The sequence below is a fragment of the Neopelma chrysocephalum genome, unplaced genomic scaffold, assembly GCF_003984885.1.
Source record: "Neopelma chrysocephalum unplaced genomic scaffold, ASM398488v2 Primary Assembly neopelma1_82, whole genome shotgun sequence".
Classification (NCBI taxonomy): Eukaryota; Metazoa; Chordata; class Aves; order Passeriformes; family Pipridae; genus Neopelma; species Neopelma chrysocephalum.
Window position 1 is genome coordinate 4,625,140 of NW_020897744.1, and position 20,427 is coordinate 4,645,566.

Sequence of the window (20,427 nt, forward strand, 5' to 3'; positions counted from 1 at the left end):
TATAAATAAATGGAGGATGTAGTGCAGGTCCCTGCCTGTACCCACTGAAGAGCTGTTTCTGCACACACACAATAAATGTCATGTAACAAACAGCAACCAGGCAGAGCCTCCCCTCTCATGGTGAGCTGTGCCATGTGGTTGTACTTCTAACCAAGGCAGCATTTTCACACACAACTTCAGTGCTCTAGGGTATGGTGGGGGTTTTTTTTCCAAAGTTTGGAAACATTGTTACAGGACATTAAACAAAGTACCAGCACTGAGCCACAAAAAGCTTATGAAAGATTTTTTTTTTTATTTGAGTTGTTTTCATAGGAAAAATTTTATATGCCACATTAAATGAAATACAATGCAAAATATTGTTCTCTGAAAGACTGAATGGTTTGCAAGTGCTCAAGTATTATCTGAAAGGTGACTGGCACTACATTTTACTGCTGCTTCCAGTAAAACCTGCAGACCTCTAACTTGGAGGCAAAGTCCTCTGATCTGCAATTCAGGCAAAAAGCATCACATGCCCTGGTACAGCAATTGCTCTGTCTCATCACTTGAGTTCTCACTGGCATTTCTAGAGTGAAGAGCACTTTTGTTGAAATATTATTGATACCTTGCAGTTGCTTTTGGCTTTTGAAGGAAGGAGGAGGATCTGCCCACAGAGAATCACCTGGAGATGATAATTTTTGTTTGCTACCAAAACATTATGGTGGAAAACCAGCCAGCTAATAAATGCAAGACCTAAAGACATTACCAGCATTGTCTGGAAGTAGTTCACTTACTGCTGGAGTTTTCTCACTGTTGTAGTCTGACAAAGAGTTTTAAATAAGAGAAGCAAAATGATTCATACACATGTGCTCTCAGCAAACAATGCACCAGCAACTAACATAACTTTACCCATATGCCTCAGGCAGATCTTGATAATATCAAATGTACTTGACTTAGATGCCTTTGAAAACGTCACCCTAAGTGGCTTGAAAGCTTAATTCCCACTTTCTAAAGTGACTTCAAGCTCTAAATCACATGGATAAATCCCAAAATTGCAGCCTTAGTTAGCTGTGCTCTCCTTACTCTTCAGTGGCTAATATAAACACACAAAGACCCTATCTGACACTTCATCTAAAAATTAATCCTAATTGCTTTCTGGGCAGCTGCACAAACAGCCAGTTTTACCCAGTTTCAGTTACCTCTTAGTCTTTTTTTCCCCTCTTCTGTGCTGCTGTCCACAATAGTTCCCTTCATAACACATTTCTCTTCAAGTGCTAATAGCAGCTAATACCATGTGCCAGCTAGTGTGAGAGGCTGTCCTGGTTCTTCTCTCTGGGCCACCCTTCCTGTCTTTCCTTTGCAAGTTGTGGGTCTGAAAACTGGAAAACAACAGAGCTGCAGAAAGGATTAATATGAGTTGTCCCGGTTCATTGTGAATTTGGTCCTGTATCACACATGGATCTTCACAAGCAGAAAACACACTTCCAATCTGCTACAGCAGAATCAAATTCGGTGCTAGTTGCAACTAGTGTTTTTTTCATTGTCTTTGTCCCACCAATCTGAAAACAGAGGGTTTTCTGAAGTTTAAAATACTGTGTGAATGGTGAGGTGCCACTGCCACACTGAACCATCCTAAACTATCCCAATGTAAGGAGTGAAACTACAAATGAGTCTCCAGTGTGATAGAGAAGATTTTACCCCCTCAGTGAGAGCAGGGCAATTCTGGTTCACATTTATTAGCAGTACTAATAATAAACATTTACATTGTGGTGGTGCCTAGAGGCCCTATTTGAAAGCTTGTCTAAAAGTGCTATTGTACCTGGGCACTAAACAGCTCTGAAGCGGCACATCTGTCTGCCAGATGTTTTATTTTCTTAGAAGCTGCAATTTAATAAAGCCTCTTGCTTCCCCCTAACGAGCCTTAATAAGAATCTTCAAGAGCTTGGCTTCATTGTCCTTTCAAGGAGAATCTGCAGGTAAAATTGCAATGAAACAAGGCAAGGATGGGATGAGTGAGGGACACCAGGGCAGTGCAGGAGCACCGTGTGAGTTTTAGGTGTGTTTAGTATCTGGCTCTTGCTTTTCAGAGGCCAGAGGGACCAAGGGGACACCTCTCCCCAAAACGGTGCAGGCAGAAGGATTCGCTATAACACAATGGACACAAAAGCTGGGGGTCCCCTCAGGGCTCAGTGCTTTGGATTTACAGGCGCTACAAACCCACTGTGGGCGGCCAGCAGGTTGGGCTTGGTGGTCCCTATTGCATCTTTCCTTGAAAGGTTGCACGGGAATCGTGGGGTTTATCTTCTCATGGCTCAAAGTTTGGTATCTACGGGCAGAAAAAGGGTCTGAGAGGGTCCTTCCACTTTCTCCTCCTCCTGCCCTCAAGAGTGTTGAGCTGTCCCTCCGCTCCTCAGTGCTCAGGAATCGCACAGCTGGAGGGGGCCCCGTGCGGGAATCTCGTCCCTTTGTGAAAGCAGCAGCTGGGAAGCGCCAGCAGGACTTCACCTTTCTACCCGCCGGTCACCCTGTGTTCCCAGGACCAGATCAGCGTGTGGAGTGTAAAGGATCCCTTCGCCCTTTCGCTGTGAGACCTACTTACTCCAGCAGACGGATCCGCGAGCGGCTGGGCCGGGCGGAGCGGGGACACCGTGGGGACACTGAGGGGACACGGCAGGGAAAGAGCGGGGACACTGTGGGGACACAGCGGGGTTGGACTGCTGGCGCTGCGGGGGCACAGCGGGAACGTTCTGGGAACACTGTGGGGGCACGAAGGGGACGAAGCGGGGACACAAGGAGTGTATGGGGACACAGAGTCAGTGGGGGCACTAAGGGGACTCTGTGGGGACGCGGCGGCGACGTCGCGGGGTCTGAGGGAGCCGCCCCCTCATGGAGCCGCCCACTCACGGTGGCCGCGAGCCCCTCGCGTGCACCGCCCCCTTCCCGCCCCGCGCCGTCACGTGACGGCGGCAGCGCCAATCGCCGCCCTCCTTCCTCCCGCGCGGACGCGTTGCCAGGCAGCGGCCGCGGGGGGGCGCCGTCACCCCCGCCCCTCCCGCCATGCTGAGGGCGAAGGTGCTGCTGGTGGGGCCGCGCGAGGTGAGCGGGACCCCCCCATAGGGACCCCCGACACGGGACCCCCCGAAAGGGACCCTCGACACGGGACCCCGCGACAGGGGCCCTCGGCAGGGACCCCCCGACAGGGACCCCCCCGAACCCCGCGGGAGCCCTGCGGCAGGAGGGAGGGAGAAGGGAGAGGGGCCCGGGGCTGAGCGGGAGGGACAGCGTTTGGGGGGGCTCGGGTGGGCACCGCCGCTGTGGCTGTGGCGCGTTAAATTCCTGCTGGGTGTCTTTCGGCCAGTCTGGAAAATCGGTGCTGGCGAACTTCGTGTCGGAGAGCACGGAAGGGATCGGCAGCTACAGCCCGACGCAGGGGGTGAGGTGAGCGAGACCCCCGAGCTCTGTGCGCCGACCCCCGAGCTCTGCTGTGCTGCTGCATAGGAGGATTTCACCGTGTATCCATCATTTCCCGCAGGATCCTGGAGTATGAGAAGCCAAACCTGAACGGGAACAGCAAGGGAGCTGGGTGTCGATTCGAGCTGTGGGATTGCAGTGGTGACCAAAAGTAAGCCACGTCCTTGGTACTTAACCCCTGATATTTCTGTTTACACGGGTTATTCAGACTTCAGGCCTAAAACCAATGATCTGTTTGAGATGAGGAATATTCCTGACTCTTTACCCCAACATATTCTTCTATAGCTTCTGCTGTAAAGCATCTGACATTAGGTACTCTCTGCCATGACCACAGCAGAACTTTGTTTTGCATAAGTACTGAATATACCAGTAAAGTCCACAGCTCCTGGAATGGAATTACAGGTAAAGGAGACAGAGGCCCACTTTGTAATTGCCTTTATCTCCTTGAGGCTGTTATGTGAGTGAACTTCAAACAATGTATGTATATGATTGAGCCCTACATTTCCAAGAAATACAATTGAGAAAGGGACAGGTCCATTTTTAGGGAAAAAGGTGAAATAAGCATTTGACCAAATAGCAGATTGTCAGCAAATCATGGGACCAAGTAGCATAATAGGTAAGACAAAGTAGTTGGAATATATAGATCACTGGCAAGATTACTAATCTTATAATTAAAAAAAAAAAGCACTTAAATGGCTTTTTGAGGAGAGAAGAAGAAAACTTGAGGAAGTTTGGGTGCATGTTTCTGTTGTCCAGCTGTCAATCTTGCCATTTTCTGTTTTTTCAAGGTTTGAAACATGCTGGCCAGCTCTGATGAAGGACTCTCATGGGGTAATAATAATCTTCAACCCTGAGCTGCCCAGTCACCTGAAAGAAATTGAGATGTGGTACTCCTGCTTCGTGCAGCAGCAGCCACTGCTCGACAGTCAGTGTCTCCTGGTGGCACATCACAAGCCAGGCAGTGCAGAGGACACGGAAAACCTGTCCCTGGGTAAGGAGATGGAAAACTCCATCTGTAACTCGGAGCTTTTCACTGATCTCTGTGTCTTTAAAACTGTTCATAACTTATGGCTTGCATTTTTCATTTAAATCTGCCAATTAAAGAACACCCTGCAAAACCAGAAATAATTGATCTCAAGGATATTCCTGTTTCACAAAAGAGAGAGTAAAGGCAAGCAAAGTTTTGAGTGGCTTCTCTAAGGTCACACAGTAACTATGCAGCTGAGCCAGGAATTAGAACTCCTGCCATATTTCCTCATCATTAGAAGTTTGGTTCTTCCATTGGATGTCTTTTTGTTAACTGACACTTTTGAGACCATTTAAATCTGCATTCTATCAATCAAAAGAACAGGAGCCCTTTGAAATAAGAGGCTAATGATCTCCCTTTTAAAATCAGTGCCTTATATACTGCAAAATTATTTGTGGCTGTTTATATCAATGAAAACACACACTCTGGGCAACCTGCTCCAGTGTTCAAACAACTACATATTTGTTATAAGTATTAATATATTAATACATATTTAATATAACAGTATGATTCCATAACTTTGAAGTAATCAAAAAATGTCATATCACTTCAGCAGTAAAACTGTAGTGCAGTGCTGAATTGTTTGATTCTGTCTAACTGAATATGAGTCCAAAACCAGACTTTAAGCTGTAATAATACTGTTTGAAGAATTTAATTTGGCAGTAAGCTGGATTTGTTTGTAAAGCTGACAAGCTCTGCTGCATTTCTTCTTTATGTTTTATTTGGGGTATCAAACATTGGGTAGTACTGAATTCCAGATGTCCCATGACTTCATGAATATTTCTTTTTTAAAAGGAATATACTTAATTGTTTTTTATTTACTTTCAAAGCTTACCCACTGAACAAACTAAAACTAATACATTCCAACTTGGAGGAAGATCCTGAAGATGTTCGGATGGAATTCATGAAATACTTCAGAAGCATTATCACCATAATAAATGAGAGCAGAGAGAGGGAAGAAATGTCAATTATCTCATAACATTAAAAAAAAGTACTGAACAGGGAAGAAAAAATTATAGTTTTCCCCTTGTAAGCCTGTGAATGGGTCCTCACAAGGAGAATTTGCCAGCCTATAAAACACTTCAGCCTGGAAAGAAGCGCTGACATCAGGTGAGCTGTGGTGCCAAGGAGATGGCTGCACATCCAGGAATTTGGGTGACTTTACAGCTGCACTTTGGCATCAGAAGTACAGGAAGGTATTGTTTAATATGTGAGCGTGGAGCAAAAGAGAAAGGTTTGGGTCATCCCTCCCAGAAGCCCTTTGTGCAGAGGGGCTCAGAGAATAAGGCCTGACAGAACAGAAGATTTGTGGAGTTGTGCTGAAGCATCTGAGTAAAGGGCTCGTGTTAGCTGGGTTCCTGGAGAAGTTATGCCCTTGGAAGTCAGTACACACTGATTGGAAGAGAGATCTGAGAGTAGTTGTGGTGTGGAATCCACATTTTTATGTTCTTCCTGCACAGCCATTGCCTTGGCCTGACAGAGCTGGTTGCAGTCCTTCTCAGGACTAGGTTTTTCTTCTATTCCAACAAAATACACATGTTGTGAGGACAATGTTTAGGTCTCTCTGGGAGGAAAAGAATTGAAATCTCAGTGTAGTGCAATATTTTGACCTATGTCAGGAGCTCCAACAGAGAAAAAAATAGTTCTGCTTTGTCAAAGGAGGAAAAGCTGTTTCAAAACTTTTATTACTGTTCCCTGTTGCATTAAAATAAGTGGTTTCATAGATAATTTACTTTGACTTGTTTGGTTTGCACTCATCCCTGTTATTAGTGTGTTTTGCTGTGGAAGACATTTTTTGTAACACTCATTACTAAGGCAATAAAAACATTTTTAAAATGTTCTGTTCGCAAAGGGAAAGTTAATTATGGTTTTGTGAAACTCTTAACAACTTGCTTAATTTTTAGTAAGGAAAACAGAGATAAACATTTCACCCTACTTAGGTCTAACAAGAGACATTTACAAAAACTTGTCACCAACCCAAATAGCCAAAGAATTGACACCAACACTGTCTTTGAGTAAACAGCCTTTACACAAAATATGATATAAACCAGGAAGTACCAGATGTATTTTAGTTCCAGACAAAAGGACTGAGAGCTTCTTGGGTTTTCTTCCAGGTTAATTAATCTATTTTTATTATTTTCATAGCTCTTTTCTGAGTGATGAGTGGCCTGTCCTTAAGCAATGGCTTGGGAGGTGAAAAATTAAAAGATCTTAGAACAGCTCCAGGTCATCAAACTCATGGCTACAAATAACACTCTGAACCATACTGAGCTAGGCTCGAGTTTAGAACTTCCCTAAACTGCTCCAGTGATCCACTGGTTTGATCAGGTGGGCACTGGGTGTGTGAAGTTGTGTGCACACACAAATAACCTGCTCTCTTCTGCTTTTGGGGGGCTTGATGTCCTCACCAAATCTGCCCCAGCTTCTTTCCATTGCCTGCTGGCTCCTGCTCTGCCATTAAAGCTGAAACCTCCACTTGGTTCTGGGAGGCAAAGAGGGAGGTGGTACTGAAGGAAAACATCAGTGAGAGGAAGGACACCGGGAAAGAAAAAAAAAAGCAAAATAAGCAGTGAAGAGATGAAAAGAAAAGGTTGGAGGCGAATAGTGGGAGGTTGGCATTTCAACATCCACGTTTTATTTATATGACTTTGGAACCATCAGGCTTTATGTGCTTGCAATCAGTGTCATAGGGTGGTCTGTTGGAGGCAGTTATTGGAAAATTCACAGTCTAACTAAAGAACACTTTTTTACATGCTGCCTTAGATTACTTTTTCCTTGTTGCCAGCTGTGTGGTGCTGGAGCCAATTTTTAAAATATACTGCCTTAATAAATTCAGTTTTTCCCAACAGCAACATTGTGATACGCACTGGTAAAAGACTGGTGTGAAACCCAGCAAATATTTTATTTGGAATGTAAAACAGTGTTTGCGTGATTCCAGGGTTGAAAAGTCAATGAACCCTCCCGTTCACCACCTTGCTTCAAATAATATGTTAATCATGAGCTTACTTTAATCTCAAATAAAGGATGTAAATTACAGGTGTCTTTATACTGCAACAAACTGTTCATTAGAGAAGAAAAATAAGAAAGACAGATCCCTAGACTTGACTTTGTATCATCCAAAAAGGTCATAATAGGCAATAAATGTGGAACATCATTCATAAAATCTGGCCAAGAGAGTGATTTCTGTCGCTGCTGAAGAATAGAGTAAACACACAGACTCATGCAAAATTAATCCTTAGTACTGGAGAAGAGAAAGTTTATTCAGAAGTATCTTTCATTAATGATTTATGAAACAGGCCATCAGAGGCACCTACTTAGAAGGGAGGTATGAGAATGCCAGAGGAGCAGAGTTAGGTCTCTGTCTGCCCTTCCCAACCTGCCCTTCTGTGCTGTCAGAGTCTGCAGAGCCCCCAGCAACGCCCCATCCCAGTGTTACTCATTGGGATGTGCAGGTCTGTTTGTGTGCCTGAAGCCATGTGGTTGGGAAGTGACTGTCCTGTGCTCTGTCCATACTTTTTGAGAGGCCAAAGAACTGCCAGGAAAAGTGTAAAGGAAAGTGGGAGGATGTGGAAATCAGCCATAAGTTACACAGCAGTCAGCTGGCAAGGCACGGGTTTAACCACGAGTAGGAACAATTCAGGAGCAGAAGGGGACAGCGAGTTGGCAGCAAAAGCACTCTGTTTTACTCTTCCACACTGAGGACCTGCCCACCATGCTGGGAAGTTTGGAAAGGCTTTTTTGGATGGACTTTCCAAGAAGTGGAAAGGAAGACAGAGAACTAGGCAAGTCTGCCAACTCCTCCAGACACATGTCGCCTTCTCTAGGTGTCCTCAGGCTCTCAGAGTGTCCCCTTCGTGTCCCCTTCTCATCCTGGCAGCAGCCACAGGCCCCAAACCCCTGCTTTGGATCAACTATGCACAAACTGGGAGTCTCCAAGTTCCCTGTCCTTCCTGTGGATCCTTGACCACACTGGAATTCAGTAGCTATTTGTTCCAGTGGCTTTTCTGTGATCACCTGCACTGTCATGTTTTGGGGAACTGAGGCTGGAATGAGGGACATAGAACATTTTAAATATTCATTAATTAATTCAAACACATTCAGCCTCCACAGTGCAGAATCCGAAGACTCCAGGATATGCCAACTGTGCAGTGAGAAAACAACCCATTACTTCAACAGAAATTACTGAGGTGCAACATTATTTTGTCACTTGGCATTAAATGTTGATAATCCTGCCATTTTACATCCCTTTATTTAGGATGTACTGAAATTATTTTCAAAGTTTTATTGCTGCATAGCTTCAAAAAACTTTATAGGTGAGCTCTACTCAAGTTCACACTTGTCTCCCATGAAAGCATTTGGTCCATCATTCCTTTGGACAGTTGACCTGTCTGGACATGGAGTCAGCATGGAAATTTGACAGGGAGCAGTCTGAATGAGAACTCTGCAGGGCTAGAAATGCAGAATTTTAAGACTTCAGGTTTATATCTATTAAGTTAAAGACCATGGCTACCCTGCAGGCTGGTGATTCAAGACATTTAAGCTCTTCAGTTAAGAGTTTGCTCTTACACGCTCTTTTCTGCACACACAGAACATCATGAAGCCAAAAACTGCTTGGGATGACGAAAACAGTTACAGGCAGCACAGCCCAGATGTGTGACTTTTTTACAGCTCAACTCTGGGAGTAGCAGCAAAGCTGAATGAAACACATTTGGACCTTACCAAAAAAATGCAGCTTTCAAGACATATATTTTGAAGGCCAGGCCTTTGGTCCCAGTTGCTCTCAGCAGCATTGTTCCAATGGACACAATAGACATAAGAAATCCCACGTTCCCGTTTCCATTATTGCGCTGCCAAGTGACTCGAGGGAGTCACGGAGGCCACCACCCTGCAGAGTGTCCATCCATGCTGGGGGTTTGCACCCTCAGTATAGAATATGCAGGGTGCTGACATGGAGATGCTTTAGGAAGCAACTTCCAGGTGTGGATTTTCGCACTGATCCATCTTATGTTATTCACTTAGGACAAGATTCCCTCCTGAGTGACTGAGGTTTGCGTAACTAAACACCTCCGAAAGGCACCTGCTTGGAATTTGCTGAGAGTTCATCCTCTGAAAATCATTTCTTCACAACCAGGAGTATCTGAAACCTCTCACCTCGTGCTGTAATCACCAGGATGATGGAACTGGCTTGTGCAACCCATGGTTTGGCCACCCATGCTCACAAAGCTACACTAAACCAGGAAAAGGCCACTCAATGAGACAAGAAGAAAGAAACAATTATATTGTTTTTTCACTCTTGTGGGAAACAGGCTCTCTCAGCGTCCTCGACAGCCTGACAGGAATGAGGGCTCAGACACTTCGATGTCAGGCGCAAAATGCAACACTTTATTAACATGGCTCCTGCCTTTTATGGGGCAGGAACAGAACTTGCTGGAACAAGGGGAGCAACTGAGGAGGAGCAAGGGCGGATTATGTAAACTAGGACCTGATAGGGAGAACAAGGGGAGGAGTATATCTATACTCCAATGTCGAAGGCATAAAATAGGGTACAATGAAAGAGAATAAACACATTTTCTCAAAAACTGGATCCCAATATCTCCCCCTTTTTTGTTTTATAGAAAAGCAAGTTTAAAGAAAACTTTCTGGAATTTATCATGGACTGTTTTTTGGTAACACAGAACATTAGTTATAGTTTTTTTAGTGAGTCTTTGAGTCCCTCAATATGACAAAAGCAATTAATAAAGAAAGGAAATCAAGTTATAATAAGGGTAAGTAAGTAAAAGGGCAAATAAGCACAAGGGAGTAACACAGTTTGTCTGAGATTAGTTCTTTGAGGGATTATGTTTTGGTTATAGACAACAGAGATTTAAAGAAGCAGAATCTTTCATTTAATTTACTTTATCCTCACTTCTTTTTCCACTACAATCTTCTCATAACTTACTCTTTTTTTCTTAGAACTGCTGCTCGTCAATTGTTCTCCTTCTCTTACCATCTTTCAACTTACTTAAACTTTCTTTTCTTAGTAAACCACTCTTAAAGCCTTCTATTTAATAACATTCTGTATCCATTATTCTTAGTAAACCACTCTGGGAGCTTTCTATTATGTATTTTTACTGTATCACCTCCATATTTCACTTACAGAAACAGACTGTCTTTTTTGTTTTTTAAATTTGAAGAACAGGTTTGAGATGTAAAAAAGGAATTTGATGAAGCAGTTTAACAAATTATTGGTGATGAAGTATAATGTTTTTGTGTAGATGAGAAGTGAAAGGGGAAGGAATCATGGGACAACATTATACAACAGGGAACATTTTAACAATTGATAACAGTCAGCTGACATAACTGCTTAACTATAAATTGGTATGGTAAAATAAGGAAACTTCTTAATTCTTCCACTGAAAGCTTTTTAGAATTGGTAATGCAACATTAGGCCTATTCTTTAAATTTCAAGGATATCCTATGCTTTCAACTTGACTATAACCATTCAGTTTTAAACTGTGTACTTTTAAACTGTTAACTTCATCAATGAAAAACTTTTGATAACAAACAATTCAACAATTTGTGATACAGCATTACCTCAACAATTTAACCTTGAATAGCAAAACTTTCAACTACAATGAACTTTTAAACCATAAGCAATTTAACAACCTGTGGAAATTTGCCGGCATAACTTCGACTGTGATTTGAGGTACCAAAGTAAAGAAAATAGAGATTAGTCATTATTTCAAGAAGAAGGAAAAACAGAATTTATGAAATTAAGCAAAGGTCAGTTACTAAAACTTATCACCATTTCTCCTAGTTTGTCATATGCATAATGCATTTGAGGTAGCTCTTGTTGTGTTCTTTAAGCTCACACACACACACATTCACACGAACTCTCACGGTGGCCACCATCACTCATGCAAACACACTTTTAAGTTCATTTTATGATGTTGTTCTTTATAAAATAAACTTTTGTTTTAGCAAACATATTACTTGTAAAACATAAATTTTCAATTCAAAACTCAAAACCATATAAACTTTTCTATTAAATAAAAACTATAACAAAATTTAACTTATAGATTATGTTGTAAAGAAAAGAGAAAACTGAAGAAAAGGTTTTGGTTCCATTTTACTTTTGGTTATGCTGATTTTGATGTTGATGGGTTATGAAAAGATGCTTCAATGTCCTCTGAGGAGCTTTGGTGAAGTTGGTTCAGTCCCTCTGTTACTGAGAGGGTTGTCAGTTGTTTTGCCTCAAGTTTTTTCCAGGCCCTCTGTTTTTCCCGTCGCTCTCTTCTCCGCTGTGTTGCCGACTGAGCTGCCCTTACAACTGTTGTGGATTCTGTGTGATATGTTGTTAAAGCACCAGCAAGGTGTCCATGGGCGCCGCAGGCATTTTTAAAGTAAGGAGAGGGACTGTTTTGAATAGGAGCACGTGTCTGCTTTCTGGTTAGCTCCAGCCCCGACACCGAACGCGCGACTCGATTGCGAGTCCTCCTGTCTACAGTCTTTTCAAGTATGTTAAAAATACCTTTCCAAGCCTCCATTGCCTTTGCTGCTCGCCTGTCTCCCCCGAAAGCAGCTCTCCCCAGTGCAGCTCCTATTCTGGCCCATTCCAAATAGTCTAAACGCTCTGGGACAGCCTCATGTTCATAAACCCATTTTGTTAGTGCCTTTAACGATTTTTTACCCACAGGGAGCCCGTGTTCCTTTAGAAAATCTTTCAGGCGCCTATAAAATTCAATCTCATTTTTTGCCAATCGGGCTCCCATCTTCTAGCTCTTAGGATAGGCAGGGGATTTTAGGGTTCACCGCCTCTCACCCAGATCCTGTCGCTTGGTCCAGGTGCACGTGTGGTGACCGTCGGGATCTGCCGTCCGCTCTGCTCCCGCACGTCCCCCAAATCAGCAGGCGAGTTCTCTGCACTTCAGAGAGCTCAAGCCTGCCCGCACTCTCCACCAGATGGGGTAAACAGGCTCTCTCAGCGTCCTCGACAGCCTGACAGGAATGAAGACTCGGACACTTCGATGTCAAGTGCAAAATGCAACACTTTATTAACATGGCTCCTGCCTTTTATGGGGCAGGAACAGAACTTGCTGGAACAAGGGGAGCAACTGAGGAGGAGCAAGGGCGGATTATGTAAACTAGGACCATATAGGGAGAACAAGGGGAGGAGTATATCTATACTCCAGTGTCGAAGGCATAAAATAGGGGTACAATGAAAGAGAATAAACACATTTTCTCAAAAACTGGATCCCAATACACTCTAGTAACACAGGGAGAGAGGGCATTCGCTTGATTTCTGCAACAAACGTGGTAGAGCCCTTCCCAAATCTTCGTTCGTGAAGCCTAGCCATGATGATGATGCAAATATAACCTAAAGAAAGAAAATTAACTGTATTTACTTGGACATAAGATAACAGGAGCAGGGATGTTGTTGCTGGATCATTCTAAGGTACACAAACCTAAACATAAAGCACTCTTGTCATCTTTGTCATCTGCTCCTTTTGCTTGTTCTCCCCCCACCCTTGAATTGTGTGAGGAAATAACTGGGCCTTGAACACAAGGTGACCTTGTATTTAAGCTCTTTTTTCTTTTTTTTCCCCTGAAAGAGACAAAAAGCAGAGGAAACCTAAGACTCACATTCTGTCTGTGTATAATCTAAACTAAAAGACAGCTTTGGCACAGTAATATATGTGAACAAATCAGCCACTAATAACTCTAGTCTGGAAATTGAAGAAGGTTTCTAACAGAGTGGGAAAAAACTGGTTTCAGAACAGTGCTTAATTAACAGTTTGTGATAGACTTTCTCTGAACTTGATCCTTCTGGTCCCTCTTATGAAAACAAGAGGCTTATTTCTCATTATTCATGCAGGTATTTTTCTACAGAGGTGACAGTGAACCAGAACATCAGCTCTAAAATTCCTTGAACTTTGAGAAGTTTGGATTCTGACTCATACTCACCAGCTGGAGATCAGTTGAAGACATAGGCTGTATTTACACATATGCAAAGGAAATAAAGCAATTTTGAAGGTTTTAGGAAGAAAAGTAACACAAGTTTCCTCACGTGAGTCTCACTTGGGAGAGTGCTGTCTGAGGATGGGCACTGGGTTTTGCTTGCATAACTCTCAGACAGAAACAAAACTTGCCACATGTTTTGCCAAGTTCTATTGTCTCTTCCTCCCTTTATAAGAAAATTAAAGCCCATTTCTCTCCTAGTTCCATGAAATCTATCTGAATCCTGGTAACATGTCTCTGAGAATTTGCTCAGAGGGAATAACAGACAAGGGTACACCCTCCATTGCTATGTTACTGCTCCATGAGTTCGAGACAAAAGCATTTCTTGTGGTTTGGCAGCAGCCATCTATGCCTAAAACCCTGGGATTGCATTGTTCTTTACATGTCAAAAGTTGATTTAGTACCTACAGGCACAGAATGCAGGGTTTATCTTTTTAGGAAGGATCTTCAGGCTTTCCAGACTGCTGGGGTCACCTCTCACAGCCAGCAACACCATTTGGGGGAGTCACACCAAGGTGGACTGTGAAGAACAGGCCTTCAAAGATGCAAAAGGTCTGCCCTGCAATGAATATTCCCAGATTTTTATCCTGACCTAGGTTAAATGGTAATACTCCAGAAACCGAGCAACTGACTGCCAGGCCCATCATAATAACTCTGAATCATTAAATAAAGATACATCTTCAGGAAAAAATATTGGTAAGGCTCCAAAATAGTTCTGCTGTGTTTGGAATTCTAATAATGGTCGGCAAGCTTAACTGGAGGTTCCAATGATTCGAAGGTCTTGCAATCTTGCTTATCTGTAGCTCAGATAATGAGCCTGGGACCTAAACACAGCTATTAGGAGGCCCTTCTTCTGCTTGGATTGGTGTATCTTTACTTTTAAAGCAGATCATTAAAAGTAATATCTAATGAAAACTCCATCTGTTTTCCATTGAGCAGACACTTGGCTTTTTTATTTTTTATTTCTAAGGTTGGGTGAAGGTTTGCAGCACACAGGGCTGACACTGTCACACTGTAACAGGACAAGCCAGCCCTTGAAGCAGTTCCTTTGTCCAGGGAAGTTAAATATTGGGTATATCTGGATCTATTAACACCAAGCTAACCTTTTAGACCTTTAATTTCTTTCCTCTCCAGGAACTGGAGAGAGATGCACAAATATGAAGTGCAGTGTAATAGATCTTAAGTCACACAGACCTGCACAGGACTGAATCTACAGTCCATAAAGGTTATTTTACAAAGCATTAGCAATAAAAGCAGAGACTTGCCACTCTGTTCTCCTCTACTCAGCTAAATGGGAACTTCTGAGGCCTGTGAAGACGCAGGGCCTATGACACAAAGTTGGGCAATTGTGATCCCTACAGACACTCCTGTAATTTTCTTTAACATGAACCCACAGAAGCCAAGCAGATGCATGTGCAGTTTCCATTGCTAAATAATTCATTTGCCAGTCCCAGAAAAACCTGGGAGTATTAGACACACAAACATTTTATGCTAAGTGCTGTTGAAGCCTAGTTTCCAACAGATTTGTGTCTTAAGGATTTACCCAAGTGTAGATTTTCTGTCCTCTTGGAAGGGTCTTCTTTCCTTATTCCCTATACAGACATGGCTACCTACAGGAATGAACTTTTTAGGAAAGAAGAACAAGAACATAGAACAACACAGAACAAGAGCAAACGTGCATAAACTGATTATGGAAATTAAAGGGTTTCTTCCTATCAATGGAAGAAAATTCTGGAGCAGACATCCAAATAAAGTGGGAAACTGGGAGGATAGGAGGGATGACAAAGAGAAAGGAGCATATTTTTGAATAGCACAAGCTGTTCTATGACAAAGACTGGGAACTTGGCTCTCTGCAGAAGCAGAAGACTGGACTCAGCAACACAAAAGATCATTTTCAATTCTAAGTTTGCTTTCTCCCTTTCCAAATCAGAACTATGAGAATTCTAAAGGAAAAATAATGTTCTTTCTCTGCACTTGCCTGTGCAAACATGTAAGTTAAAATCCATGTCACCTCTTTCCCCTGCTCCAGCAAGGACAATAAAAAACAATGTCATCTCTTGTGTGGCCCATAATAAGTATAAATTAATGATGTTTTAATATGCATTCAATGTGGCAAACAAGTCTCATATTTCACACAGCTTTATAAATAAAGCATATCTTTTATGATTGATCACTAATAAAACAATAGAATCGAGCAGGCAAAATAGAATGACAAAGTAATAAAAGATTGCTTCTTACCTTTTGCTTTTGTAAAGAAAATGAGACTCATGTTTATGTTTGTTTATATGAGTTGGCCCCAAATAACTCTGGAACTGGTTCATAATTCCCACTCAAATTTTAAATACTTGTGATATTTAATTCCTGCAAGTTTTGTGAAAGTAGGCAGCCAAGTCAAGACAGATTACTCATCTCTCATTGAAGAAACAGGCTAAAATGAACTCAATCCCCATTAAACATCAGAGAATTTATGCAGAAACACAATCCAAGATATAAATCCATAGGAAAAAAATATTTCACTGTTTGCAGAACTACTTGTATTGAATGAGATCACAGAGATATAACATCAGTATGACAGAATCTAATCACCACTCAACAAACATTTTGGAAACAAGTCAGCAACCACATCTGCTTCACCAGAACCAGAGCCTCATGTGACAGGAAGCTTATTAGAGACCCTGTCTCTCATTATTTTGTTTTTCCTTATAACTTCCCAGCATGAATATTCAATATTGCAAAATAAAGCAGCTTCCTTCACAGACCGTCCAGAATGGAGACAGAAATTGTGTCAGACATTCCAGATCCTGAAGAAACGGGTGCCTGTGGAGCTATGGATTTCTACCAGCAAAACATCTGGCACAAAACAACATTAAACATGAATAACTTGCTTCTCTTTCGTCTCAACATTGGTGTGAGGCAAGAACAACTCCTCTGAAGTTTGGTTGATGTATCAAGCCTGAAAACAAGACAAAAAGAGAAGAAAACCAGCCCTTTAAACACAGCAAGACATCTTAAAGGAATATAACTCAAAATATCTTATTTTCTCAATAGCATGAAATGTTACACTGTGAGACATTTTTCTTGGTTACTACTCAGGAAGGAGTTGCTTCAGAATACTCTGAAGGCAATTTAGGAATTCCCATTTGGTGTTCTTTCATGGCTTCGGTCATAGTTCGGGGAGTTAGAGACAGTAAATTTGGTAAATTTGGTAAATTTGCAGGTAAAAACACCACTCACATGAGCAGGTAAAAACACCACTCATGCAAATCTGCCCAAGAGTGGAGCCAAATATCCAAAGGGTATTTGGGAGCTCTGTGTACCTCAGCTGAAACACTTCCTAAAGTGCAAGGAGTTCATCTCAAACACTTCTAAATTAGGTGTCCATGTGCCTCAGCACCTGATTCGCCTCTGCAGTCACAGTTCTTGATGTGAAAACCTCACTGTTCCCAGCAGTGGGATGTGTTTGGGAAGGCTGGGGCTGTGGAATGTGTTGTAGGACTGAAGGATGGGCACCTCCATCTGCTGTGTGGTGTCGGTCACACGACACCCCAACGGCTCCCGTCTTCCTTCCTCACTCTTCAAATCTGCAGGAGTTTTTCTTGCACACAAAGCAGGGCTGGCAGAGGGATGTGGCAGTGCTGAGCAGTGGGATACCAAGAATTTCCCCTGGCAGGGAGGTCTTGCATGCCCACACCAGGGCCCTGTGGTGGGCAGACACGTTTTATACACACAAAAGCTCTTTAACAGGGTTACACTCTGCAGGCACATCAGGCAATATCTTCCCCAAGTCTCTGGATAACCACTCTTTCTTCTTTCTGCCACACCTTGAGGACAGATAAAAAGCCTTTCAGGGAGATCTTAAGTCAGCGTTGCCATTTCAACCCCACAGATGTCAAAGTGATTTTTATACTCTTTCTGCTCAACTAATTGCCAAGCCCCAACAAAGGGACTTTAATGGGTTGCACCAGGCAATAAACCATCATCTATTGGCTCTAGGAACAAGGAAGGAAGAGAGGGAATGTAAAGCTGGAACAAAGCACAGACCCAGAGCAGGTCCAAACTGATTTATCCCAAGGTTTGATACCAGATGTTCTATTCAGACAACTTTAACAGAGCTCCACAGAACACTAAATGCTTCTCATGTTTTCAGTATTCAACCCACTCCATCTGGGCACTTCTGCCACAGGGCACTAACAAAACACTGCTCAATATTAATCAAAGAAGTGAGTTTTGCTCTGCAAGTTCAATATAAAAAGAGTAAGAGCAAACACATGTGAAGCTGAACACAACAGAGGAGCTGTCTTGGATTACAGCATTTCTATACTATGCCCAAAGTCTGATTTTAGGGAGAACATATTAGTGACAGATTACCACAAATATCGTGCTAAACTGCAGCACTCTGTATCTCTGATTAATAAATGTCCAGTTCATAATATGCCAAACTCCTGTTTCCTTGTTTACACAAAGTTTCCATACACTGTTGCACAGCTACCAGTCCCTGGAAAAGCTGCATGCTTTTTCTTGGACATCTTTTTGGGTATCACTTCTTTACAGATAACATTAATTTCTGCCTGTGCCCACTTTTAGCCCCAAGGACTCCTTGTTCTCCAATTAGTTCCTTCTCTCTAGCCCACCAACAGCCTGTAGCCATATGTAGTAAGAATTACCAGTACTTATGGCCCACATGTGTGCAAAATCTTTTTCCAAATAATTTTTATTCTCGAAATCCAGGACTACCCACATTTGACAAGCCATACAAGGCTGTTGGACTGGGCAGTGGCAGCTGAGGTCACTTCTCCCTTATTTTCTCAGCTGCCAGCACACCTTCCCGGCCTCTCTTTGCTGATTCAATTCTCAAAGGGGAAGGATTGCAGGATCTGGCCCGGTTTTCTCTCTCTGCAGCAGCTCCTTTCCATCATGGATTTAATTACCTACTTTTCTTAACCAGCTCCATCTATTGCCACCTCTTCTTCCTCCTCCCTTGCATCTTTTGCTGCCTAAATCATCAGTAACTCAACTCAGAATACAGCTCTAGCTTAAAAGATGGGATCTTCCAGGTTGTCTCCTGTCCTCCTGAAAGGCTGACCGCTTTGCCAGACTTCCCTTCCAAGTTCCTTCTGTAAGCGTCTGTATTTTATTAAATTCTCGTGCACCCCACCACGTGTAGCTGGACTATGGGATGTGCAGAGCTGCCTTTGTCCCAACGCCATGGAGTTCCTGTGTGTTTACTCTGCTCGGGCACTGGATGGTGCTCTTGGCACTTCCATGCCGGAAAAGCGCTTTCCAAGCAATCCCTCTTCTCCTGAGAACTGTAAAAATTCCCCCGGGTCAGATAGTGTTGCACGTCTAAGCCTCTAAATCCCGTGGGAAGGGCATGTTTTGACTACACAATGTAGCTGAAATCGCAGTGGAAGAAGCTCAGCCAGGTAAGGACAAATGCCAAACGAAATGTCACTGCCTGTGACACACAAATCCACGGAGTAGTGGCTTCCACATCCGTCCTCAAATATTTTATTTGCTAATTGGTTCCTTATCAATGCTCCCCATGGCAACGAGAGAGATTTAAGTGGCATAAAGTGGGCTGAGTGACATTATGTCTGCATGTAAATGTGACTGGGATTGTGCACGGAGGAGATGATCTGAGGGAGGTTAACAACGTAATGTGAAACCTCCTGTGGTCTCAGAGGGGAAAGGAGCTTCTTGATGCTGCCTGAGTGGTGCAAGAGCCAGGCAGGGAAGCTACCTCAGCAGCAAACATTTTTGAGAGAATCAAACTGAGATTCTATAGAAAATGAGTTTGTTTGATCTTTTCACCTGCTCAGAAATATTCATTTTAAAACAGATGTTTGTTTTCAGCTATTTTTCATAGAAGGTCAGAAGTATTTTTGGTATTTTTTAAAGGTGGGATGAATAAGGAAAGGAAATGTACTTCATGACAAAAAAGCTATAGGGAGTAGGAGACACACGTTCAGGTTTTTTCCTTCCTGTTGCTGATTTTTGTGTATCCCCAGGAAAATCAGGCTGTGTCTCTGGGTCTGCTCAGCCTGTAAATGCAAGATAATTCCTTCTCTTCTGGCTCTACTAAAAGGCTCTTTCTCCAGTGGAAGGTGCCATAGAAATACAAAATATTTTGTGTATCTACATCTAAGGGACATAGGTCTGGAAAAGGCACTCCAGTGAAATAAAGAGGCAAATAGAGAGACCACTGTAACACTTAGGAGAAATCAGGGAAAATAGGGAATAAAATGATTCATAAGGATGGGATGGCATCGATGAGAAATAGCTGGACCATATGGGTGTACCCACTGACCTAAGATGTGGGATTTTAACTTGTACTGACAAGTATTTGGTTGGACTGTCTCTGGATATACAGGAATTGGCAAAGCTCAGGAATGACTGAAAAGGCTCAGGAATCACTGTGGAGTCCCACCTGGAGGAAGGCCTTGAGCTACACTTTTGGAGCTTCCAGCAATCCTACCTGGATTAACTGTTCAAAAGGTGGGCTTGTTCAGCTGAAGGATTTGCAAAGATGTGGTGATCCTCTGAAATCCTGTGGAGTCTCTTTAGCTGCCTGGTCCCCTCTTTACACAACAATTTCTTGGGTATTGTTCTTCTAAATGTCTCCAAAGGCAGTTCTGAGAGGGACAAACTGAGGGTTAACAGTGGTTGGATGAATAAAACACTCCAAAATGAGCACTGCTGCTGCAGCCTTAACAGGGAAATCTTTTGGCTACACCATTTAATATGACACACATGGGACAAGGAATTTTATGGTACTTGCAACACTCCCTCCTTCTCTTGGCAAGTGGGCACTGCAAACCATTAGAATTTATGGGATATCTGATCTGCTTGTGCCTCAGAGGAAGAAAATGGGATAAATGGCCCAGTCTTGCAGATCTGACATGACTCATCTCGTTGATGTTAATGAACTGGTCGACTCAAGATTAGGAAGTTGAATG

At 42.8% G+C, this 20,427-nt stretch overlaps 2 protein-coding genes and 1 long non-coding RNA gene across 5 annotated transcripts in view; 1 reads left to right on the forward strand and 2 right to left on the reverse strand.

The window, feature by feature from the left end:
- COL26A1 (collagen type XXVI alpha 1 chain) overlaps positions 1-1,296 on the reverse strand; it is a 181,679-nt gene extending 180,383 nt beyond the window's left edge. The window contains exon 1 of the mRNA XM_027690959.1: positions 1,176-1,296. The gene's annotated coding sequence lies outside the window, so the exon portion shown is untranslated. The remainder of the gene's footprint in view (positions 1-1,175) is intronic.
- A 1,668-nt stretch (positions 1,297-2,964) lies between these two features.
- IFT22 (intraflagellar transport 22) lies at positions 2,965-13,426 on the forward strand. Of its 2 annotated transcripts, XM_027690962.1 has the most exons (6): positions 2,965-3,072; positions 3,335-3,414; positions 3,509-3,598; positions 4,236-4,438; positions 5,305-5,465; positions 13,329-13,426. In XM_027690962.1, exons 1-5 carry the CDS (start codon positions 3,034-3,036, stop codon positions 5,451-5,453), a joined length of 561 nt encoding a protein of 186 aa, XP_027546763.1. In that variant the 5' UTR covers positions 2,965-3,033; the 3' UTR covers positions 5,454-5,465; positions 13,329-13,426. The 2 variants fall into 2 exon arrangements, with proteins under 2 accessions (XP_027546763.1, XP_027546762.1); XM_027690961.1 differs by lacking the exon at positions 13,329-13,426 and having other exon boundaries at positions 2,967-3,072; positions 5,305-7,508.
- LOC113971244 lies at positions 12,616-20,100 on the reverse strand. 2 transcript variants are annotated; one of them, XR_003535483.1, is made up of 3 exons: positions 19,947-20,100; positions 12,919-16,424; positions 12,616-12,755 (listed from the first exon to the last, which is right to left on the reverse strand). It is a non-coding gene; the product is annotated as an uncharacterized LOC113971244 (long non-coding RNA). The 2 variants fall into 2 exon arrangements; XR_003535484.1 differs by lacking the exon at positions 12,616-12,755 and having other exon boundaries at positions 12,825-13,058; positions 15,710-16,424.
- Between the last annotated feature and the right edge of the window lie 327 nt (positions 20,101-20,427).